This window comes from Schistocerca americana, chromosome 8, assembly GCF_021461395.2.
Source record: "Schistocerca americana isolate TAMUIC-IGC-003095 chromosome 8, iqSchAmer2.1, whole genome shotgun sequence".
Classification (NCBI taxonomy): Eukaryota; Metazoa; Arthropoda; class Insecta; order Orthoptera; family Acrididae; genus Schistocerca; species Schistocerca americana.
The window spans coordinates 227,890,584-227,917,052 of NC_060126.1; the positions used below are offsets into that span (position 1 = coordinate 227,890,584).

The 26,469-nt window shown below is 44.5% G+C and overlaps 1 protein-coding gene across 1 annotated transcript; it reads left to right on the forward strand.

Moving 5' to 3' along the window:
- Positions 1–1,219: 1,219 nt before the first annotated feature.
- Positions 1,220–22,004, forward strand: LOC124544847. The gene is made up of 2 exons (XM_047123559.1): positions 1,220–1,552; positions 20,730–22,004. The coding sequence occupies exons 1-2, from the start codon at positions 1,233–1,235 to the stop codon at positions 21,535–21,537; spliced, it is 1,128 nt and encodes a 375-aa protein (XP_046979515.1). The 5' UTR covers positions 1,220–1,232; the 3' UTR covers positions 21,538–22,004.
- Positions 22,005–26,469: the final 4,465 nt, after the last annotated feature.

A 26,469-nucleotide genomic window follows, 5' to 3' on the forward strand; every position in this document is an offset into this window, starting at 1 on the left:
AAATGGTTCAAATGACTCGGAGCACTATGGGACTCAACATCTGAAGTCATCAGTCCCCTAGAACTTAACGCTACTTAAGCCTAACTACGGACATCACACACATCCATGCCAGAGGCAGGATTCGAACATACGACCATTGCGGTCGCGCGGTTCCAGACTGAAGCGCCTAGAACCGCTCGGCCACAATGACCGGTCTCTGGTAATTGTTTACCGTAACAAAGTCATATGTACGTCAAATTTAGAACACACAACTTTTCATTTTTAGTTGTCTTAACATTCTAAATCCTTCAAATAATTTAGTTCGGGCGTTGACAATTGGCGTAACCAAGCACCACCAATATCTGTTATTGTCAGGGAAAATTATCATATTTAAGGCAATAATATGGCCAAATAAGCACAGGAGAAGGTCACTGAAAAATACTTCATCGAAATCTAACGGAGTGTACAAAACGTCGGTTTGCGAAAACAATGCATGTTGAAACTTCCTGGAAGGTTAAAACTGTGCGGCGGACCGAGACTCGAACTCGGGACGTTTGCCATTCGCGGACAAGTGCTCAACCAACTTTTTTTTTCTGATCTCATTTTGTTCGTGATTGTTCGTTCTACTTGTTCGTGGCCAATATATATATATATATATATATATATATATATATATATATATATATATATATATATATATATATATATATATATATATATTATAGCAGAGGGCGGATAATCCTCTGACCGAACACTGAGCTACCGTGCCGGCACCGACTGAGCTACCCAAGCACGACTCATGACCCGTCCTCACAGCTTCAATTCCGCCATTACCTCGTCTCCTACCCTCCAAACTTCACAGAATCTCTTCTGCGAAACTTGCAGAACTAGCACTCTTGGAAGACAGGATATTGCGGAGATATGGCTTAGCCACAGCCTGGGGGATGATCCCAGAATAAGATTGTCACTGTGCGCCGGACCGAGACACGTACTCGGGACCCGAGATCGAGTCTCGGTCCGTCGCACAGTCTTAATCTGCCAGGAAATTCCATATCAGCGCACACTCCGCTGCAGAGTGAAAAATTTCAGTCTGGAAACAACGCATATTGTTCCCGTGAGAAAGCGGAAGTCTGACGATTTATCTACAGGCTTCCTCTTCAGCCTTAAATAGAAGATGCGTAAGCAGTGGCTACGCCTCGCCAGACTGTATATTTCATATCGTCAGTGTGTGGAGGGAGCAGTGAACGAAGACGATGGCGTGTGGTCGCTTTCCGACGGCAGGGTTGCTGTTGTGGCTTCTGGTAGCACAAGTGCTGGCGTCTGCACGCAGCGATATATCCGATTCCATCTACCTGCAGGCTAGAGGCTTCCCGCCCGTGCAGTGCAGCCCGTGGACTGCCGGCGCCTCCGGAGGCGACGGGCCCGGGGTCGACTTCTGGATGCGCGGCGTCGTCTCAAGACAACTTTACGGCTGCCGCCTGGACGCAGCCGACGAACTCCGCCGACAGACTTTGGCGGCCAGTCGTAACGGCCGCCTGACATTTCTGCCCGAGTGGAGCGTATTGCTCAACAGGTACGTTTGTATTAGAGATGGGCAAACTCGTTCATCCTTGGGAACTAGTCACTGCTGATCGTTCTTTTTTGGGAACCGTTCATTTTTAGTCGTTCACCGTTCATTTGTGCTTGGTATATGGTTCTTATGAAAAACTGAAAACTAGTAGTGTAGGTGACTGAAGGATGGAGGTCACCAAGAGGGGGCACTTGCCTCCCCCCTGGAGTATAGAGTTTTTATTCATTACAGAATTCTTGCACACTTTTAGAGGTAATTTCTGTGATTCTGCAGAACCTCTCGTTTAGCCAACCGTAGCCTTGTGTGGCTGATCGCAGGGAAATAATATAGGGTGGAGCACGGAAAACCGCCAATTACGGACGATGTGTTGCCCGATACGAGCAGATACAACAAACAGACAAACATGTAATAATTAGGCAGTGAAGAAATAACAAGCTAATGCAAGCAACAATTGCGAAACAATCGATGACGATTTGTAGAGAGCTGGAGAAGAGAACATGAAAATCTCACGCGACGCGCATGGACTATAGCTCATGTAGTCTTGTAAACCTGTTGGTACCTGTTTCCCAACTTAATAGACCACAAGTGTCTTGTATAAAATTCTTCGTTTCCACTTACACTACATAGCTATGCTACGTTGTACAGAATAATCGTTTACACCCTGTATATACTTCACGTTGTGTCTGAGTTCGTAGGCGAAGTAGAGACTTTATGGAAGCATAAAATAAAATGTGGTTTTCTCATACTTGCGTCACACGCTTAGTAAAATTTAGGTTTTTATGTTGCATTATTAAAGTTAATGCAGCAATAGTAATAATAATTAAGTTCGCAGTAGTGAACTTTTTGGTTTGGAAGCTCCTTCTGAACAAATGTTTTTGAGATAATAAGTAAATACGATTTTTTGGCAATCTATGTCTTTTCAAATGGAGAGACACCGCTTTTCCTACTGAGCCAAAATGACCCACAACCCACTTTTTTTTTTCAAAGAAACCAAACCAGCAGATGACGCAAACTGGAAACAACCAAACTTAAAAATAATTAGAGCCTTCCTAAATGTAATGTTTTTTGTATGAAAGATACACGAAAATCGTTTTATATGAATTTTCTTACACTAAAAATTAAGGAAATTATTGAAAGTTAGCTGCTAAATCAAGTCGATGAAACCAAAAAATATATGAATAACAAAAAAAACTTGCGTTGTTCTAAGTATGTCTTCTGCTGTTCATCGATATAATGAAGTGAGCTGATATGCTCTTTTGTTACCTGAAAAGACGTACCTGTTACATACAACGTAATTTTTATGTAGTTTACGTAAATACTTTTTGATTACCGGTCGTGGTCGCTGAATAGCCAGAACCAGGTGCAAGAGCCGGCCGGTGTGGACGAGCGGTTCTAGGCCTTTCAGTCTGGAACCGCGTGGCCGCTATGGTCGCAGGTTCGAATTCTGCCTCGGGCATGGATGTGTGTGATGTCCTTAGGTTAGTTAGGTTTAAGTAGTTCTAGGTTCTAGGGGACTGATGACCTCAGATGTTAAATCCCATAGTGCTCAGAGCCAACCAAGTGCAAGAACAGTTTGGAACACATGTAAAATAGGCGAGCGCAGTGGACGAAACGAGCAACTGGATACTGACCTAACTAGGAGCAGTCGGCAGTGGAACTGAGACAGGTGGTCATGCGAAGAACGACGAGTGCGGCCGAGGGAGACCGAGACTGAGACGAGCACGCGACCGAGGCTGGAACGAGAATTGACCGCCGCCACCGAAGTGAACTAGTGAACTATGAACCGATCGTTCCTCGTTCCCGGGAACTATAAGCAGACCGCCGCGACCGAAGTGAACTATGAACCGATCGTTCCTCGGTCCTTTCGTTCATCTTGGTGAACCGTTCCTTTGCAGCCGTTCGTTCGCGAACTACCCATCTCTAGTTTGTATTCCACATACCATATTTTAGTTTTTCTCCTTTTTTGTTTTCGTTCGCTTTCTGAAACGGAATCGAAGTTCTGCCAGAGACGCCAAAGAATTAGGAATAGTTAGTGCCTTGAAAAAAAAGTTCTGATATGAGTACCAAGGAAAGCAAAACAAACATAATTGAATGTCGTTCTTCAGTCCGATGACTGGTTTGATGCAATTCTCCATGGTTTCCTGTCAGACGGGTCACAGTTCGTAGTAATTGACGGAAAGTCATCGAGTAAAACAGAAGTGATGTCGGGCGTTCCCCAAGGTAGTGTTATTTACTCTTCGCTGTTCCTTATCTATACTAACGATTTTGGAGACAATCTGAGCAGCCGTCTTCCGTTGTTTGCTCTCTTCCGTAGTTTATCGACTAATAGAGCCATCAGAAGACCAAAACAAACTACAAAACGATTCAGAAGAAATATCGGAATGGTGCGAAAAGTGGCAGTTGACCCTAAATAACGAAAAGTGTGTGTTCATCCACATGAGTGCTAAAAGGAACTCGTTCGGTTACACGATAAATCAGTCTAATCTAAAAGCCGTAAATTCAACTAAATACCTAGGTATTACAATTACGAACAACTTAAACTGGAAGGTTGGTTCAAATGGCTCTGAGCACTATGGGACTTAACACCTGTGGTCATCAGTCACCTAGAACTTAGAACTACTTAAACCTAACTAACCTAAGGACATCACACACATCCATGCCCGAGGCAGGATTCGAACCTGCGACCGAAATTGAAAGGTACACATAGAAAATGTTGTGGGGAAGGTTAACCAAAGACTGCGTTTTATTGGCAGGACACTTAGACAATGTAACAGACATACTAAGGAAACTGACTACACTACACGTGTCCGTCCTCTTTTAGAATACTGCTGCGCGGTGTGGGACCCTTGCCAGATAGGACTGACGGAGTACATCGAAAAAGTTCAAAGAAAGGCAGCACGTTTTGTATTATAGCGAAATATGGGAGAGAGTGTCACAGAAATGATACAGGATTTGGATTGGACATCATTAAAAGAAAGGCGTTTTTCGTTGCGGCGGAATCTTCTCACGAAATTCCAATCACCAACTTGCTCCTCCGAATGCGAAAATATTATGTTGACACCGACCTACATAGGGAGGAACGACCACCAAGTAAAAATAAGGGAAATCAGAGCCCGTATGGAAAGATATAGGTGTTCATTCTTTCCTCGCGCTATTCGAGATTGGAATAATAGAGAATTGTGAAGGTGCTTCGAAGAACCCTCTGCCAGGCACTTAAATGTGATTTGCAGAGTATCCATGTAGATGTAGATGTAGGCACTTCAGACTGTGCAAGACTGTTCATTTCCAAATAACTACTGCAATCTACATCCATTTGACCGCGGGTACAATATTCGTTCCTTGGCCTTCCTCTACAATTTTCACCAGCAAAAAATGGTTCAAATGGCTCTGAGCACTATGGGACTTAACATCTATGGTCATCAGTTCCATAGAACTTAGAACTACTTAAACCTAACTAACCTAAGGACAGCACACAACACCCAGTCACCACGAGGCAGAGAAAATCCCTGACCCGCCGGGAATCGAACCCGGGAACCCGGGCGTGGGAAGCCAGAACGCAACCGCACGACCACGAGCTGCGAACAATTTTCACCAGCCACAGTTTTCTCCAGTACCAAATGGATGAATGTCTCCCATCAATCAATTCCTACTTGTAGCCAAGTTGTTCCACTAATTTCTTTTCGCTGCAATTCTGTTCAGTACCTCCTCATTAGTTACGTGATCTACCCCTCTAATCTTCACCATTCTTCTCTAGCATTCATTTAAAAAACTTCTATTCCCTTCTTGTCTAAACTGCTTATCGCCCTTGTTTCTCTTCCGTAAAAGGCTATACACCAGAAAACACTTCCCGACAAATAAATTGATATTCAATGTTAGCAAATTTCATTTCTTTGGAAGACTTTCACGTTACATTTTTTATACAATTCCTGCTTCGGCTACTATCCGTTACTTTATCGCCCACATAAAAAATGTTCAAATTTGTGTGAATTCCTAAGGGACCAACTTGCTGAGGTCATCGGTCCCAAGACTTAATCCGGCGGGAGGGGCCGTGCAGTCCGCGACATGGCGCCTCAAACCGCACGGCCACTCCGCGCGGCATCGCCTACTTAGCAAGGCTCATCTCTGCTTTCAGTGTCTCACTTCCTAATCTAATTTCCTCAGCGTCGTTTCATTTAATTCAATAACATTTCATTACGATTTTTCCTATTTTGTTGATGTTCACCTTGCATCTTCCTTTCAATACATTATCTATTCCGTTGCCGCGTGGGATTAGCCGAGCTATTTACAGCATCATGATGGTCGCATCCGTGTTTGGCAACATCGCGGTGAAAAAAATGGTTCAAATGGCTCTGAGCACTATGGGACTTAACAGCTATGGTCATCAGTCCCCTAGAACTTAGAACTACTTAAACCTAACTAACCTAAGGACAGCACACAACACCCAGCCATCACGAGGCAGAGAAAATCCCTGAACCCGCCGGGAATCGAACCCGGGAACCCGGGCGTGGGAAGCGAGAACGCTACCGCACGACCACGAGATGCGGGCAACATCGCGGTGAACGCACATTGGAAGCGTGTATTCGTCATCGCCATACTGGCGTATCACCCGGCGTGATGGTATGGGGTGCCATTGGTTACACGTCTCGGTCACCTCTTGTTCGCATTGACGCCACTTTGAACAGTGGACGTTTCATTTCAGATGTGTTACGACCCGTGGCTCTACCCTTCATTCGATCCCTGCGAAACCCTACATTTCAGCAGGATAATGCACGACCGCATGTTGTAGGTCCTGTACGTGCCTTTCTGGATACAGAAAACGTTCGACTGCTGCCCTGGCCAGCATATTCTCCAGATCTCTCACCAATTGAAAACGTCTGGTCAATGGTGGCCGAGCAACTGGCTCGTCACAATACGCCAGTCACCGTGCTATCGTGTTGAAGCTGCATGGGCAGCTGTACCTGTACACGCCATCCAAGCTCTGTTTGACTCAATGCCCAGGCGTATGAAGGCCGCTATTACGGCCAGAGGTGGTTGTTCTGGGTACTGATTTCTCAGGATCTGTGCACCCAAATTGCGTGAAAATGTAATCACATGGACACGAGGGATTAGCCGAGCGGTCTGAGGCACTGCAGTCATGGACTGTGTGGCTGATCCCGGCGGAGGTTCGAGTCCTCCCTCGGGCATGGGTGTGTGTGTTTGTCCTTAAGATACTTTAGGTTAAGTAGTGTGTAAGCTTAGGGACTAATGACCTTAGCAGTTACGTCCCATAAGATTTCACACACACATTTTCTATTCCGTTCAGCTGCTCTTCCTTCTCCAAATTTTCCTTTGGTTTCCTTTACTGTTTGCTCAACACACAAACTGAATAGCGTCGGGGATAGTCTACAGCCTTGTTTCACCCTCTTTTCAAACACTAATTCGCTTCACGCCTTCCACTATTACGATTGCTGTCCAGTTTTTATACAAGTTGTAAAGAACTTTTTACTTTCTCGAATTAAGTCGGGGGGTGTCTCCGTTTGCGTCGTAGAAGTTTGTAATTTGGATCAAATGTGCCTACGACGTTCTTCCGCGGTTTTGTACATGCGTGGCGCCCTGCAACATCACCCTCGGGATCGACATCGCTTGAAACAGCAAGGCATCGACACATGGCCAAAAGCGGCCAGCTCTCAGAAGTTAATGTGGCGTGTAGGGTGGGTTCATGATGTCACATGGGCACCATATTTCACCACCATTCTGCCTACCGCCACCGAGGACCTGTCACAAGATGGAGAGATCGTCACAGCCTCCCTTATCCGCATTTTGTCGCGATGCCCAGCTTTGAAATCAGGCTTTTTTCCAACGAAAAGGCCTCATGAAGACGCAAAGGGGGAGGGGGGGGGAACATAGGGCGTCAATGAAACCACCCCTTTTCTTCGGCCGTTGAATCCCACACATTTCGCTGTCGAAAACGACAGTTCGCAATCAGATCAGCAACACGACGACGGTCTTGCCAACCTTTGACACCGCTGACACACTCGATGTTGACCGCCTGGGAAATGTAGCCTCTGGTCATCAGTTAATGGCGTCACAATATGTCAGTTCATAGTTTTAAGCTCTTAGATTAATATAATGCAGTCGTTTGTAACAGACGGCTGAAACTGCGATTGTGAGAAAGGGTTTATAAGACTAATGAGTCAAGAAACGACCGCACAAGGAGTTTTGGAAAGCGCTGTGTTGAATATGGCACAGACACTGACAAAGAATGTGAAAGAAAAACCTCAATGAATGGAAGTGCGTGTTGGAGAAGATGGTGCAAAATCACAATACTGGACAGAGTGCAAAATGAAAATCGCAAGCAAACTATAGATATACAGGGTGACACAGAATAATGTGAACGTTTCAAATGAGTTGTGGCAGCCATGGGCAGGTGGCAGCACTGCGGGTTACAGCATGCATTAGGCCTAAAAACATGTTATAAAAACATTGATAGCTTGGTAGCGGCGCAGAGGAAGTTTCGACGTTTTTATAATTTAGGGCGTCATGATGTCGTTCTGTCGAAACATGCGGTAAAATGTTGGATTGAAAAAGTGGATCTGCCCTCAAGAGGAAACCAACAGGACGTTGTCCAGCGAACATTGATGTGGTACGCGAGTCTGTCTTACGGAGACCATGTCGTTCAATTCGTAAGCAAGAAAGAGTGGTTGGAATGTCCCAGGATGGTGTTCGCAGAATTCTTCATCTTGATTTAAAATTCCATCCGCACAGATGGAGTAACAATTGAAGGACGACGATTACCTGTTACGATTAGGATTCTGTCAACAAATGATAACAAAAATAAACAATACGATTAATTTCAAAACAAGTTGTAAATATCAGATGAGGCACATTTTCATCTCACAGGTTATGTGAATAAACATAACTACCGTTACTAGACAAGCACAAATTCTAATGACGTTCATCAGCGTTCTTTACACGATAGTAAAGTTGCAGTATGGTGTGGTGTTTCATCACATGGGATTATCGGTCCCGGCGGAGGTTCGAGTCCTCCCTCGGGCATGGGTGTGTGTGTTTGTCCTTAGGATACTTTAGATTAAGTAGTGTTTAAGCTTAGGGACTGATGACCTAAGTCCCATAAGATTTCACACACATTTGAACTTTTTTTTGACTTATCGGACTGTATTTTTTCCCAAATGGGCAGTGGAACACCATAACTGTCAATACCGATAGCTACATGGAGATGTTACGAACTTTCGTTATACCTGTATTGAACAACTCTCCAAACGTTCAAGAAGCCTGGTTTCAACAGAACGGAGTGACATCACACACTGCGCGGCAATCAAGGGCATATGTGGGGGAATTGTTTGCAACCGTGTGATCTCACGATTCGGTAACATTCACTGCCTTCCTAGAACGCCAGATTTATGCGTTTGTGATTTTTTCTTGTGGGGCTGCCTCAAGAGCAAAGTCTACACGACTCGACCAAGAACCCTGGATGAGACAAAACAGAGAATTTGGGATGCAATTCATAGTATTCCAGCTGAGATATTGCAGCGGTCAATGAGGAATCTCAACAGCAGATTGCACGTATGTATTCGTACAAGAGGACGCCATCTAAAGGACGTATTTTTAAAAAAAAGATAAATCTCATTAATGTTTCGTAAATGGCAAAGTTGTTAGGTTTCAATTACTATGAATGCTAATTCTTTCCTTCATCACTTCTAGTTTTATTGATTTGTGGAAATGTTCCCGTTTTTCTTGTCATCTTGTGTATGTAAGAAAAAATACGAAGCTCAAATATGACAACAGCCATTCTACCTTTGTGGAACACCTAATAAACTATGGACATGAAGCTTCTAACACGGTACAGAATATGCAGGTTCTTAGGATGAACAATCACGTCAGAAAAACCCCAACGTCACAGGAAGATTATTAGAAAGATGCACCAGAATAGCTGCTTATAATAACTAATCTTTATTCTGTTTTGGAATTTATAGCTATTGTCAAGTACGTCTAGAATGATGTGACGTCCACGTTTCATTGTTAGTGAACTGCTGACCATGTTACGCACTAAAACAATAACAAATACAGATGAAGAATATACCCATGCTAAATAATAACCAAAAATCCACACACACGCAACGGCAGCCTTCAAACAAAACATTTGAACATAGACACTACAATACATACAAAAGAAGAACGAAAAACACAATGCTACTGTCGACAACACTACGGACAGGAAAAAAAGGTCGAAAAGTGTTCTTAAAAGGCCGAAAATCAGACATTCTTGGTAAATCTTCAACATGGTACATATGCACTAATAAGAGCACAATTCGCAAGTAGAAACAAGTAGAACTTCAACCTGAAGTTCATGCTGCAAAAAAGGTATTCTGTCGCCCAACAACAAAAGAATAATAAACAGTTGTAGAGTAGTAACAGATCTTTAATTATTTTAAAACGCAATTATTATAATCTACGAAGACAAACATGCATTACAGATCACGAACAAAACGAAGTGAAACGCGGATGAAATAATAAAAACAGCCTTTTATTTAGTTGCATTAGACGAAGCAAATCCCATGAATATAGAAGCAACTAACGAAATACGGAAAACATAAAAAAATGCCGACGTGAATAGGTTCAGTACTGGATAGAGGGGAAACGTCTACAATAACGCCACATGAAAGACATTGATGGTCACAGAATACCTCAGAGAAGGTGGACACGGAGACCTTCAGGAAGGCAGAAAAGAGATAGATTAGGAAGGAGAGGACTCCCATAACTGCAGAGGTCCTGCAGAAAAGTCAGTTGACTGAAGATGTGATGGTGTTCAGTTCGACGTCTGGTTCGCTGCTGCTCTCCACGCTATCCTGTGTAAGTCTCCCCATCTGTTCATAGCCACAGTATCGGACATCCACTTCACGCTACTTACGGAAGTCATCTTTGGTTCTCCTCCTACAATTTTTGCGCTCTATAACCATTAAGTTAAGAATCTTTTGAAACACTAGGAAATGTGGTCCTAAGCTATCTCTCTACGTTATTGTGCCCTAAATTTATTTTCTCTCTGATTCGATCTAGTATATCTATATTAGTTATCCAACCTACCAATGCAAGCCCCAGTATTCTTCTGCAATACCACATTTCTTCTACTCTCTTCTTGTGTACTCAGTCTACCGTCCATGTTTCGCTTACATATAAGGCTAAACACCATACAAACACTTTCAATAGCTACTTCCTACCACCCTGATATCTATCCTGTGTTAACATATTTCTTTTTTCTCCTCCAACTTCTGCTGTAATTATTTGTTTTTTGCCTAAGTAGCAAAACTCTTTTTTTCCGCCAACATCTGATTTTCTAATCTAGTTCCCTCAGGATCACCTGATTTACATACCCTTATTTTACTTTCGTTGGTATTTCTTCTATCAGCTCTTTTCAGGACACTATCCATTCCATTCCTAATGGAACTTTAATTCCCTGGGCCGGCCGATGTGGCCGAGTGGTTCTAGGCGCTTCAGTCTGGAACCGCGAGACCACTACGGTCGCAGGTTCGAATCCTGCCTCGGGCATGGATGTGTGTGGTGACCTTAGGTTAGTTGGGTTTATATAGCAGATTCCTTGACTTGCGCCATAGGGTGTTGGGGTCTCGGGTTCCGCTGAATAGGTCAGGAGTTCATTACACTCAGCTGGCGGCTACACGGGTAGCGGAGGCTGTGTGGCGTGGACTGGCCGGTTTTTTTTAGGTCAGAAGGCCTCGGGAAAGTACGGGGTGGGCTGCAATCTCAAAGGGTGCATGGCAAATACAGGACGTGCTTGGATCAAGGAACAGTCGGAATTGTAGTTGTAAATTGTTGTAGTTGTGCGGGGAAAGTCCCTGAGCTTCAAGCGCTAGTAGAAAGCACAGAAGCTGAAATCGTTATAGGCACAGAAAGCTGGCTAAAGCCTGAAATAAGTTCTGCAGAAATTTTTATGAGGTCTCAGACGGTGTTCAGGAAAGATAGATTAGGCAGAATTGGTGGTGGAATGTTTGTGTCTGTCAGTAGTGGTTTATCTTGTAGTGAAGTCGAAGTAGACACTCCGTGCGAATTGGTATGGGTGGAGGTTATACTTAACAGCCAAACTAAGTTAATAATTGGCTCCTTCTACCGACCCCCAGACTCCGATGATATAGTTGCTGAACAGTTCAGAGAACATTTGAGTCTCGTAACAAATAAATACCCCACTCATACGGTTATAGTTGGTGGGGACTTCAACCTTCCCTTGGCAAAAATACTTGTTCAAAACCGGTGGCAGGCAGAAAACATCTTCCGAGATTGTCCTAAATTCTTTCGAGCAGTTAGTCCACGAACCAACGTGAATTGTAAATGGTTGCGAAAACACACTTGACCTGTTAGCCACAAACAATCCAGAGCTAATAGAGAGCATCATGACTTATACAGGGATTAGTGATCACAAGGTCGTTGTAGCTAGGCTCAATACTGTTTCTTCCAAATCCGCCAGAAACAAACGCAAAATAATTTTATTTAAAAAAGCGGATAAAGTGTCACTAGAAGCCTTCCTAAGAGACAATCTCCATTCCTTCCTAAATGAGTTTACAAATGTAGACGAAATGTGACTCAAATTCAAAGATATAGTAGCAACAGCAATTGAGAGATTCATACCTCATAAATTGGTAAGAGATGGAACTGATCCCCCATGGTACACAAAACAGGTCCGAACGCGGTTGCAGAGGCAACGGAAAAAGCATGGGAAGTCCAGAATAACAAGAAATCCCGAAGATTGGCTAAAATTTACAGACGCGCGAAATTTGGCACGGACTTCAATCCGAGATGCCTTTAATAGGTTCCACAATGAAACATTGTCTCGAAACTTGGTAGAAAATCCGAAGAAATTCTGGTCGTATGTAAAGTACACAAGCGGCAAGACGCAGTCAATACCTTCGCTGCGCAGTGCCGATGGTACTGTTACCGACGACTGTGCCGCTAAAGCGGAGTTATTGAACGCAGTTTTCCGAAATTCCTTCACCAGGGAAGACGAATGGAATATTCCAGGATTTGAAACACGAACAGCTGCTAGCATGAGTTTCTTAGAAGTAGATACCTTAGGGGTTGCGAAGCAACTCAAATCACTTGATACGGGCAAGTCTTCAGGTCCAGATTATATACCGATTAGGCTCCTTTCAGATTACGCTGATACAATAGCTCCCTACTTAGCAATCATATACAACCGCTCGCTCTGTACCTACAGATTGGAAAATTTCGCAGGTTGCACCAGTGTTTAAGAAGGGTAGGAGGAGTAAACCATCGAACTACAGACATATATCATTGACGTCGGTTTGCGGTAGGGTTTTGGAACATATACTGTATTCAAACATTATGAATCACCTCGAAGGGAACGATCTATTGATACGTAATCAGCATGGTTTCAGAAAACATCGTTCTTGTACAACGCAGCTAGCTCTTTATCCGCACGAAGTAATGGCCGCTATCGACAGGGGATCTCAAGTTGATTACGTATTTCTAGATTTCCGGAAAGCTTTTGACACCGTTCCTCAGAAGCGACTTCTAATGAAGCTGCGGGCCTATGGGGTATCGTCTCAGTTGTGCGACTGGATTCGTGATTTCGTGTCAGGAAGGTCGCAGTTCGTAGTAATAGACGGCAAATCATCGAGTAAAACTAAAGTGATATCAGGTGTTCCCCAGGGAAGCGTCCTGGGACCTCTGCTGTTCCTGATCTATATAAATGACCTGGGTGACAATCTGAGCAGTTCTCTTAGGTTGTTCACAGATGATGCTGTAATTTACCGTCTAGTAAGGTCATCCGAAGACCAGTATCAGTTGCAAAGCGATTTAGAAAAGATTGCTGTATGGTGCGCCAGGTGGCATTTGACGCTAAATAACGAAAAGTGTGAGGTGATCCACATGAGTTCCAAAAGAAATCCGTTGGAATTCGATTACTCGATAAATAGTAAAATTCTCAAGACTGTCAATTCAACTAAGTACCTGGGTGTTAAAATTACGAACAACTTCAGTTGGAAAGACCACATAGATAATATTGTGGGGAAGGCGAGCCAAAGGTTGCGTTTCATTGGCAGGACACTTAGAAGATGCAACAAGTCCACTAAAGAGACAGCTTACACTACACTCGTTCGTCCTCTGTTAGAATATTGCTGCGCGGTGTGGGATCCTTACCAGGTGGGATTGACGGAGAACATCGAAAGGATGCAAAAAAGGACAGCTCGTTTTGTATTATCACGTAATAGGGGAGAGAGTGTGGCAGATACGATACGCGAGTCGGGATGGAAGTCATTAAAGCAAAGACGTTTTTCGTCGTGGCGAGATCTATTTACGAAATTTCAGTCACCAACTTTCTCTTCCGAATGCGAAAATATTTTGTTGAGCCCAACCTACATAGGTAGGAAAGATCATCAAAATAAAATAAGAGAAATCAGAGCTCGAACATAAAGGTTTAGGTGTTCGTTTTCCCGCGCGCTGTTCGGGAGTGGAATGGTAGAGAGATAGTATGATTGTGGTTCGATGAACCCTCTACCAAGCACTTAAATGAGAATTGCAGAGTAATCATGTAGATGTAGATATAGAAGTTCTAGGGGACTGATGACCTCAGAAGTTTAGTCCCATAGTACTTAGAGCCATTATTTTAAATTCCCTTCCCTACTTCCTCATTGTCAGTTATTAATTCAAAATGGCTCTCAGCACTATTGGACTTAACATCTGAGGTCATCAGTCCCCTAGAACTTAGAACTACTTAAACCTAACTAACCTAAGGACATCACACACATCCATGCCCGAGGCAGGACTTGAACCTGCGACCGTAGCGGTCGCGCGGTTCCAGACTGAAGCGCCTAGAACCGCTCGGCCACACCGGCCGGCAGTTATCAATTGCTAATTTTGAATTCTGTACAGAGTTAACAAATTTTGCGGCCAACAGAAAGCCTACAGAAAGCGTCGCAACGCGTTTAAAAGTCGCGTGGTGAAAAGATGTGTATAACTTTGTGGAGTAGCTTTTAGGTGTTCCTTGCGACGTGGGTAGGCAGAGAGAGTGTCAATCTCTCGCTTGCGCTTCAGTTTACAGACGGACTGCTTTTGTACAGATAAAGAAGCATGGAGACGGGGCTGCGATATACGGCCAACAATACTGCTTGGCTCTGTTAACGTGGCAATTCTATAGAACAAAGGAAGTCCGACCCAGATTCTCTCACTTGATCTACACAGCGCAACAGAATTAAAGGGTGAGCTTTTCGAAAACACGTGTTTCCCACAGCGGCGCATATATTTTAAATTTGGCTCAGAAGTTTCTGCTACCTTCCTCTGTAATGGTGCATAAGCGGGGTGCCTTTCGACGTCAACCTAGGGCTTGTCGACTCTTCAAATAGCAAGGTGTCGACACTTGCGAAAAACAGACCACAGCTCAGGAATTCATGGAAAATGGTGTCGCATTGTCAGCAAATTGCACCACAATTCTGCCCAACGTTACCGTGGACGTGCCGCACGGTGGGAAGGATGTCACATCCTGTCTTATCCACATATCACCCTTTCTTTTGAAGCGTCAATGAAAATCAACCCCTGTCCTTGTGGCGCTGATTCCCGCACATTTCGCGGCCGAAAACGACAGCTCTTTGTGTGGAGAATAACAGGACGGCGTTCTTGACAAACTTTGACGGTGCTGACATCCACGGACGCTTCACCTAAGCACATTGCGGGACTGCATCCACATTGAAAGTGATTGCCCCCGTCTGAAGTGCAGCACAACCGCAATTCCGTGTTCAGACTGGAACCCCTGGAGACCGTTGACATCATTCGACGAAATTTGAACATGATCTGAAGCAGTAAATGGTGCTTATGTTTTCTGTGCCCTCCTCCTCTCCTCTTTCACGCCCTTCTGTGGCGTGATCACGTAGGAGAGCGACATTGACACATGCGGTAACGGGTCCCTCTAAAACCCTCGACCCCGCTTCGGCAATACTCTTAGTGGCCAACGACCGACATTTACCGAGAATTTTAAAAACGTCGATTTACAGATGCAACCCGCCAAGTAACCCTAGACTCCTGCATGCAGACAACTGGCATCGGAGGGTCGTAAAGTGTTTGTAGGATTCTAGGATGCTTTCTCTGTAAAGGCACACCAACGTGGGTTGGTGCCACCGTTGGTGTTGCCCAGCTGTGAGGCCTTGGAGGGACCCCTTGCCACTGTATTCCCGTATGTGTCAGCGTCGCACCCCTCCCTGATCACGCCACAGAGGGCGGAAACGGGAGGACTGGAAAAGCACAAGCACCCTTTGCTGCTACAGATCACGTTCTCATTTAATCGAACGATTTTGAAGCGTCCCTAGTGGTTCCAACTAGTACACGAGAGTAAGAACTTCACACGTCACATGAACTTCTGATGTGCGGCCTACTTTTCGTTAGTGTTAACACCTTTCTGCTGGAAGTGTCTTCGAGCCCGAGACGTCGCGGGGGGCCATGCTTTTGCACCATTACAGAGGAAGATTGTAGTCACCTTTGAGACAAATTTAAAACCATGCGTCGCAATGTAAGGCATTTACGAGGCTTCAAAAAAGTGATCCTTTAATTCTATTGCGTAGTGTAGTTTGAACAAGCGATGAAATTTTGCAAAACAGCTGCATAACTTATAGTCGTCTTTTTTTTGCAGATTTTATTTGGCAAATCCATATTTCGGCTAGTGCCCAGCCATTATCAATGCACTATTTTCTAGTCTCGATGCTTGTCAGTTCCCTGTTGTTCGGGCGCCAGTCACATTTCTTTGAATACTACTGTTTAATGGCTAGTCACTAACCGAAATCTGGATTTGCCAAATAAAATCTGCAAAAAAAAAAGACGAATAATTGCTGCGCTCTATTATTTATAAATCATATCGCAGTCGCTGAGTGCACCAACTTTCCTAATGGAAGTAACCTGATTATACGGGTTTTGTTATTTACACCAAATATGCAATTTATTGGCTAACTTGTTTTGGACTACACCCATTTTCACAATGCAAGTATTTTATATTTGGGATACATTTAGTACCGAATAGTAGCGGCTTCGGTCAAGAATACCGTCATAACGACTGGGAGAGCGGTGTGCTGACCCCATGCCCCTCCTATCCGCATCCTCCACTGAGGATGACACGGCAGTCGGATGGTCCCGATGGGCCACTCCTGGCCTGTAGGAGTGGATACATTTGGTGTGGACAGTAAAATTTACGAGGTATGTTCAAAAAGTAAGTCGACTGCGATCATAATGAACTGTAGTTTTTTTAGAGTTGGCAACACTGAATGGAAGGGGGGGGGGGGGGAATCCCCTGACCAGAGAGAGCATGGTAGGAACGCAGTAGTACGTAAACTCATGTTGTAGTGTCCAGTTGCGTGAGAGATGAAGGTAAGTTAACCCAGCCAAGTGCGAGCCACGTACTGCGATCCGCTTCCTACTTGCGGTAGGAATAACACTTACCGACATTTTTTCGCGAATCAAAGCTGTTCACTACGAAGGCGTTACGAACAGAACGAGTGTGTTTTAGTAGTTTAGGGAGTTGAGCGGAGGCAGAACAAATGTTCATGACTAGCAAAGGAGTGGAAGATTTTCCATTTTGACTGATGAGGTGGTTCAAAAAAACGAGGAAACTGTCCGTGAAGACCATCGATTGACAGTGACATCATTCCAGTTCCGATGTAACAAAGTTTCAAAACCACAATTGTGGGTTATTAAAAATCGAAAGCTCAGCGATTTGGGACTGAAAACGCATTAGTTTGGTCGAATTCCTACCACAGGGGGATACCATGAATGCACAACAATAGTGTGAGACCCTAAAAAAATTCGAAAGTAGCTTTCAAAACGAAAGAATGGCAATAGCGACGAGAGGATTGTGCTTATTGCACAACAACGACCGTCTTCACAAAGCCTTAACCATCAAGGTGCTCCTGGACTCGTTTGGTTGGAGTTGTTTTGAACCATCCACGGTATTCCCCTTACTTGGCGCCTTCAGAACGTTATCTTTTCACCTCCCTGGATGAGCACATGAGTGAAATCAAATTTTCAAGCAACGAGCAGGTGCAGAAAGAGGTTATGAAGTGGTGGAAGGTGCCGGCGGTAGAGTTCTTTGACGTGACTTGACCTAATTCCTTTGGCCCCTGTGAGGGCATAGGGCATCCAGGAGCCGTCTCTGTCTTTGGCCATTTGCCTCAATTCTTCCCAGGTCTTGCCAACTCTTTTTGCTTCCCCTTCCACTGTCCTCTTCCATGTGCCCCTTGGTCTTCCTCTCTTCCTTGTTTCCTGAGGATTCCATTCCAATGCTTTATTCTCGATGGCTCCATCTGGTTTTCTCAAGGTGTGCCCCAACCAAACCCACTTTCTCTCTCGTATCTGGTCTTCTATAAGTATCTGGTTTGTTATTCGCGAGAGCTCCTCATTTCATATTTTTTCTGGCCACCTGACATTCATGACGCGTCGAAGACATCTATTTATGAAGCTTTGTAACTGGGAAGTTATCTTTTTATCCATTTTCCAGTTTTCACTGGCGTACAGAAGGACAGCCTTCACATTTATATTATTGAGGAGGTCATAAAGAAGCTTGAGCCACGGCTCACCAAATACATTGAACGGGATGGCGATTACGTTGAAAAATAGTTAAAAAGTGAAACTTTGCCTTTCGTGGGCAAGTGCTCTACCAACTGAGCAACCCAAGCACGCCCCGTGCTCACAGCTGTACTTCTGCCAGTACCTCGTCTCCTATCTTCCAAACTTTACAGAAGCTCTCCTGCGAACCTTGCAGAACTAGCACTCCTGAAAGAAAGGATATTGCGGAGACATGGCTTAGCCACAGCTTGAGGGTTGTTTCCGGTATGAGATTTTCACTCTGCAGCGGAGTGTACGCTGATATCAAAGTTCCTGGCACATTAAAACTGTGTGCCGGACCGAGACTTGAACTCGGGAGCTTTGCCTTTCGCGAGCAAGTGCTCTACCAACTGAGCTATCCGAGCACGACTCAACCCCCGTCCTCACAGCTTCTGCCAGTACCTCGTCTCCTGTTTTCCAAACTTTACAGAAGCTCTCCTGCGAACCTTGCAGAAATAGCACTCCTGAAAGAAAGGATATTGCGTAGACAAGGCCTAGCAACAGCCTGGGGGATGTTTCCAGAATGAGATTTTCACTCTGCGGCGGAGTGTGCGCTGATATGAAACTTCCTGGCAGATTAAAACTGTGTGCCAGACCGAGACTCGAACTCGGGTGGAGCACTTGCCCGCGATAGGCAAAGGTCACGAGTTCGAGTCTCGGTCTGGTACACAGTTTTAACCTGCCAGGAAGTTTCATAACAGCGCACACTCCACTGCAGAGTGAAAATCTCATTCTGGCAACGAGGAAACTGTTCGTGAAGACCATCGAGTGACAGTGGCATCATTCCAGTTCCCATGTGCCAAAGCTTCAAAACGAAAATTCTGGCTTTAAGAAATAAATCTTATGCTTAGCGGTTTGGTCGAATTTCTACCACAGGAAGATACCATGAATGCACAACGATAGTGTGAGACCCTAAAAAAATTCGAAAGCAGCATTCAAAACGAAAGAATGGCAATAACGACGAGAGGATTGTGCTTATTGCTCGACAACGCCCCTCTTCACATCGCCTTAACCATCAAGGTGCTCTTAGACTCGTTTGGTTGGAGTTGTTTTGAACCATCCACGGTATTCCCCTTACTTGGCGCCTTCAGAACGTTATCTTTTCACCTCCCTGGATGAGCACATGAGTGAAATCAAATTTTCAAGCAACGAGCAGGTGGAGAAAGAGGTTATGAAGTGGTGGAAGGTGCCGGCGGTAGAGTTCTTTGACGTGACTTGACTTAATTCCTTTGGCCCCTGTGAGGGCATAGGGCATCCAGGAGCTGTCTCTGTCTTTGGCCATTTGCCTCAATTCTGCCCAGGTCTTGCCAACTCTTTTTGCTTCCCCTTCCACTGTCCTCTTCCATCTTCCCCGCGGTCTTACTCTCTTCCTTGTTTCCTGGGGATTCCATTCCAATACTTTTTCCTCGGTGGCTCCATCTGGTTTTCTCAAGGTGTGCCCCAACCAACCCCACTTTATCTCTCGTATCTGGTCTTCTATAGGTACCGCGTTTGTTATTCGCGAGAGCTCCTCATTTCATATTTTTTCTGGCTACCAGATATTCAAGATGCATCGAAGAAATCTATTTATGAAGCTTTGTAACTGGGATGTTATCTTTTTATTTATTTTCCAGCTTTCACTGGCGTACAGAAGGACAGCCTTCACATTTGTATTATTGAAGAGGTCATAAAGAAGCTTGAGCCACAGCTCACCAAATACACTGAACAGGATGGCGATTACGTTGAAGAATAGATTAAAACTGTGTGCCGGACCGAGACTCGAACTCGGGACCTTTGCCTTTCGCGGGAAAGTGCTCTACCAACTGAGCTACCCAAACACGACTCACACGCTGTCCTCACAGCTTTACTTTTGCCAGTACCTCGTCGCCTACTTTCCAAACTTTACAGAAAGGAAGGATATTGCAGAGACATGGCTTAGCCACAGCCTGGGGGATGTTTCCAGAATGAGATTTTCACTCTGCACCGGAGCGTGCGCTGACATGAAACTTCCTAGCACATTAAAACTGTGTGCCGGACCGCGACTCGAAATCGGGACCTTTGCCTGGTAGAGCACTTGCCCGCGAATATCATTCTGGAAACATCCGCCAGGCTGTGGCTAAGCCATGTCTCCGCAATATCCTTTCTTTCAGCAGTGCTAGTTCTGCAAGGTTCGCTTCTGTAAAGTTTGGAAAGTAGGAGACGATGTACTGGCAGAAGTAAATCCGTGAGGACAGTGCGTGAGTCGTGCTTGGGTAGCTCAGTTGGTAGAGCACGTGCCCGCGAAAGGGCAAGGTCCCGAGTTCGAGTCTCGGTCCGGCACACAGTATTAATCTGCCAGGAAGTTTCATATCAGCGCACACTCCGCTCCAGAGTGAAAATCTCATTCTAGTTAAAAAGTGTTTCAACAAAATTCTTTAATTTTTTAAGTATGTTTTTCCTAAAAAATTAGTAAATCTACACTTTCGTTTTGAACATGCCTCGTATGAGGTCACACTTTAGATGTAGCACAAATCTTTACTGTCCAGCTTGATCTAATTCGAATCTGGATAATTTTTGCTGTATAACAAATTCTACACCTAAGTTGTTCGATCCTCAGGGGAGGAGGAAGGCAGTACCCCGAGTTGACCACCTCTCCGACGCCGTCGTTCGCCTGCGTCACCGACGGAGTGGGAGCCCCCAGCACGCTGCCGGCCGCTCTGTTCCCTCTTCGGGCCCGCCGGCGGACGGTGGGAAGGGTCGGCCAGTGGCACAAGTGCGTCCGCGTCTCCGCAGGCTACCACGCCAGCCCCTTCACCGCCGGCGCCCCTCTGGTCAGGGTCGCTTTCCGAGGAGGCGCGCCCACCATCATCTGCGGGATGGGCGACGCTAGCCGCAGCGCAGTGCCCGCCGTGCAGTTGCGCGGTCTCCTGGGCGCGCCGTACTCTTGCTTCTTCGCCTCCTACCTGGACTTCCCGGCGCTCAAGGGTCCCCCAGTCGGCCTAGTCTTCCAGAGGCAGATCCTCAACAAGTGGACGACCAAGGAGTCAGACACAGATGCTGCCGCGTTCCTCCCTTCCCAGTGCTGGCCGGCCGAAGACAGCACCGACAGGTCTTTCGACTTCGACGTGGACTTCGACGGTAAACACGCCCAACGGTGCCGTTTTCAAGGAGACTGTCCACTGTGCGGTCAAGATGTGTCACCGACGCAGCCCTCTACAGTTTCCTTTACCGCTACAGAAGAGTCAGCCAATCCTGATGAGACAACTGTCACAGTAGCCACGGTCGCCAGAAGAGCACATTCCCGTCCAAAAAAAGTAAAGGCACCAGGTTCCAAGCCACTTCTGTTTGAACGCCGTCTCTGCACTTACCACTCCCTTGACGAAAACAATAGCACTGTTGTGCACCAGATATCATGTTTTGGATAGCGCCTATAAAGCTATTCTACAAGCAAACTTTGATATGTGGGTCTCCCCCCCCCCCCCTCCCCTCCACTCCCTACCCAGCCCAGCCCCACACCAACTCTGACGTTTCTTTTACCATTCATAACAGTGGCGAGCTAGTAACAGGGCGCGTGCTCGATGCTTTCAGCGCAGAGAGAGTCGAGAATTCCCTTGCACCGTCGCCAACACACTCCGTCTTTGCTTCACGCCACACGCTCCAAGCGTTGCCTGTCATGGTAACTGTCAAGCCTGGGGTAAACGCTACATTGAGCCAGCTATTGACTCTACTGAAGAACATTTATATGCTTCGAAAATTATCTCTGTTGTTTGTTCACGTTGAAACGTCCCCTTAGAAAAATTATAAATGACTGTGCTTAAACTGACACACAATATTTTTGGCGCAACGCAATCTGACTTTCATATATCCCTACAAAAGAATGGTCCTGACTAACAATAACCTATACCTTTCATGAATCACTTACCTCACAAAAATCTTCGTTAGTCAAACTACTGCAATACAGCAAGCGCCAATACTGCCAGTTAAATAAAAGATTGTAACTACTGAAGGCATTAACTACTGATAGCCATAGTTAGCAAATGAAAGATTTTGATAGAGCACAAACAATGTATTTATATATATATATCAGTTCATGACATCCAGTCTTACAAATTTACTCTCACGTCCAGATCATCCGCTCTCAAAACTCCGCCATCTCTCTCCCCACATCCACCATTGCTGGCGGCGTACCTGCAACTGCGCAACACTACGCGCTGTTAACATCCAACTGCCCATTACTACAATAGCAAATATTCCAACAATGCCAACCAGCCACAGACTGCACACACGACAGCCAGTGATTTTCATACAGAGCGCTAGATAACGTTACCAACATAAAAACCTAGACAGCGTACTTACAACGTTTACTTTTCATGTTCGTTTTAAGTCGCCTAGAATGAAAAATACAGTAGCTAAGTAACTTCACCATTCAAAAATTAACAAAAAAGTTGAAGCTAAATATCTCCGAACAGACAGTCGTGACAGAATGACGTTACTGACTGGCGTGTCCCACGGAAGACTGCTCCTCGCCTAGAATGAAAAATACAGTAGCTAAGTAACTTCACCATTCAAAAATTAACAAAAAAGTTGAAGCTAAATATCTCCGAACAGACAGTCGTGGCAGAATGACGTTACTGACTGGCGTGTCCCACGGAAGACTGCTCCTCGCTTAGGTGTATCGCCGTACCATATGCCTTCTACTTGCATATAACTCTAATTTTGGATTCTCTTTATTTGCACTTAATAAACTCAGAATTACAGATCTCTGGGAGTTGTTGATCACCAAATCTCTGTGTCTTTACCTCTTCCCTACAGTAAACGTGCAAACTGATGTGCTTCTCCATTTCACAAATTTTGCTTGTAATCTGTACGGGCTCGTTCTGAAACATCATCGTTTTCTTTTATAACACCTTTGTGGTTCATGCCTCTAAAATTTCGAGTGTAATTCACACTGGATACACACAGCACATGGTCATACGTTGATCCTGTCAACAGATCTCATAGTATGTAAGGGGAGAACTGGTAAAATCCCTATTTAGGTTGAGATACCGATTGATCAATAAATACAGTGATCAAATACATGCATTATACTAGACTAGCGGAACGTAGTTCTTCAAATCCTATTTTACATCTTGCCAGATGACTTCAGTTTCACCTGAAATTGTGTAAATCTAGACGCTGATTCCGAAAGAAAATACGCTTCTTGAATGTGGTGTCTGTTGTCAAATTTACAATTCCCATCTAGGGGCAACAGGGAATTCTGGATCTACAAGAATCCGTCTTTTTTAATAACAATTTTTCAAGTAAAGGCTATTCCAATTAAGGTGTTCTTGTAGAACAGTCACACATAACAGAACATTATCGACTGGCAGAAATGCCGTTGACTCCCACTAAATAGCTTTTCTACCAAAATGTTGGGTTCACTTTCCGTCTGCCAAAGGACGGTAACTGGTAACTGGCACACATCCGTACAACACAAACACACTTCCTCAATCGTACTACACAACAGATATTCAAATAATATGGCTGAGTTTAAAGTAACAGGTGAATAAAGATTAGTGATGAAAGCTATTGAGCAACTAAAATCTTTTTGTGAGCTTGCTTGTGTAATGACCCATGATAGCAGGCGACAGTGAGAAGTAATTCTGTATAACATTCAGTATCTGGCACTTCAAAAGTACTTGACAAACGTTACCTGTATTCTGCTTATCTATATGAAATAATAAATGATAAGGCAATGCAATTTAGTTTGAACGGATTGTCGAATACTGTAGCCAAGTTATCAGTCAAATACTGCACTCTCTGTACGTTCTTGTTTGCATTACGTAACCTCCTACATCAGACGATATATATTTTTTAATGTGTAGTAATTACAAATGAGTTCTTTGTCGAAACTGATAAGCCTTTTACTTTTCAGCTAGTTTTAATTACGATTCTACTTTATTATCTGTAAAGTGCATTCTCATAAATAAACGTTGACATACTAAGTTCTCAATAGTTGCGCTATTTTTTCATGTAACCGTTGAGTTTCGTCGAAGCCTAGGGAGATGTCGGAGAAGGCATACCTTTCGATGACGTAGCCTCGTTCATACTGCAATACAAGCTGCTAGCGCCGCTACTACAAGACAAAATGGACGATCTCGGTAATGTTGAATCTTGATGTTTCACATTTGTAAACAGCGGAGTAAAATGCAGTGTACTGGAACTTTGCTCTGGAAATCCACCGTTCGACAGTTTGCGACATGCTGTAAGTCTCAACATTCACATCGAACGTTAAGATATGAATCTGATGTCCAAATAGTGCAGAACACTGTCAATATAATCAACAATACACGCCCGTTCTAAGATTATTTGATCAAAGCCTACACATTCATTTTGTTCCACTGACAACGTGAATGGCCCATACAGTCAGCAAGCTTCTGTATGTTTAAATTTCAGTCTATTGCTTAATATTTCAGTCTCTGCTTAATACAGTTCTGAAGATCAAATCGCATTTCGACACACTTCTGCTTCTAACAAGACAGTTCGCAGTTCTTATCAGAAATTGTTACTTGTTAAACTTGCGTCTCCCAGACCGTTCATGTTTACGAGCGTAATCTTTTAATAATCTGCTCCACCCGGAAGGGATAGAGCGGGCTGCTTGAGAATTTATACTGGATGACAATTATTGAAGTATATGAGAAAAAAACGTAAATTGGTTACAAACTACGGAGTCCACATGCAAACGTCACTACAGATATTCAGATTCACGTTATGACATGTTCGATATGCTTCCCATCTTTAGCGATGATGTGCCGCAGACGAATAGTGAAATTCTGTCCCGCTGAAGTTTCGGAACATCGTTGCCTCCTGAATGGCTGTTTTCAGCTCAGCAGTGGTTTTGGGATTATTGCTGTACACCTTGTCTTTAATATAGCCCCACAAAAAGGAATCACATATGTTCAGATCCGGAGAATATGGTTGCCAATCGGGGCCCATGCCAGTGGCCTCTGGGTACCCCAGAGCCAGAATGTGGTCCCCAAAGTTCAGCTCCAGTACACCAAACGCCGTCCGCAGTGCCCGAGCGGCTCTAGGCGCTTCAGTCTGGAACCGTGCGACCGCTACGGTCTCAGGTTCGAATCCTGCCTCGGCCGTGGATGTGTGTGATGACCTTAGGTTAGTTAGGTATAAGTAGTTCTAAGTTCTAGGGAACTGGTGACCTCAGATGTTAAGTCCCATAGTGCTTAGAGCCATTTTTTAGTACACCAAACATTCTCCTGCTTCGATGGGGTCGAGCTCCGTCTTGCTTGGACATCTTGTCGGAACCAGGGTCACTTTGGATAATGGCGATGAAATCATCTTCCAAAACCTTCACGTACCGTTCGGTAGTCACCGTGTCGTCAAGGAATATCGTACCGGTTATTCCGTGTCTGGACATCGCACAGCACACAGTCACGCGTTGGGAATGAAAATACTTTTCGATCGCAAAATGTGGATTGTCAGTCCCTCAAATGCGCCAGTTTTGCTTACTGACGAACCCATCCAAATGAAAGTGGGCTTCGTCGCTAAACCAAACCATACTAAATCCCATGATTCGTGCAGTTTGAACGTCCTAACGCAAACCGTTCAGAAGTTGTGACGATTTTATTTCATATAGTTCAATAATTGTCATCCTGTACTTTTCTGTTTTCATCCAACTGCCAACTGGAGGACAGGGTCTAGGTTTATATCTTTATTTAGTTACGCTGCTTGCATGGGTTCTAATTTGAGATTTTCTTTTCTTCTCGACCTTTGCGGGACGATGGGGTATGAGCTGACATATGTTCCCAGTTGGAAATAGAGACATTTAGGGATAACTCCTACATTGTCTTACTGCCAAGGAAAATATTCCACACCCTCCACATGGTCGTAGCTTTGTGAAATACAACCACAAGGTTATCAGTGGAACCACTTCCGAATATGCTGACAGTACAATGCAAATTCTTTTAACACAACGCCTCTCAAACGAATAGAAACGTACACATATCGCGTGTGGAACATTCTCACTCGCTTCCTCCTTCCGACACGGCAATTCGTAGTTTTCTGCTGCAACAACATAATATCTCCAACCTTACAACATTTTACACCGGGTGTCCCAGGCGGAAAGACCCGTATTCAGGGGTATCACAGGGACGATCATTCGCAAGAATTAAGTCTTGTAAACATGGCTGTAAAATGCATACCTTAGGAGCTATGAGTACTTCAGCTTCACTGCTGTGAAACGCATCTCTTTTACTACAAACTCACTACGTTTCCTAATGAGGGAGGAGGTAGTATGTGTCATAACAATGAAAAATGATGTACTAAACGTGGGCTCTAAAATGTATATCTCAACAGCTATG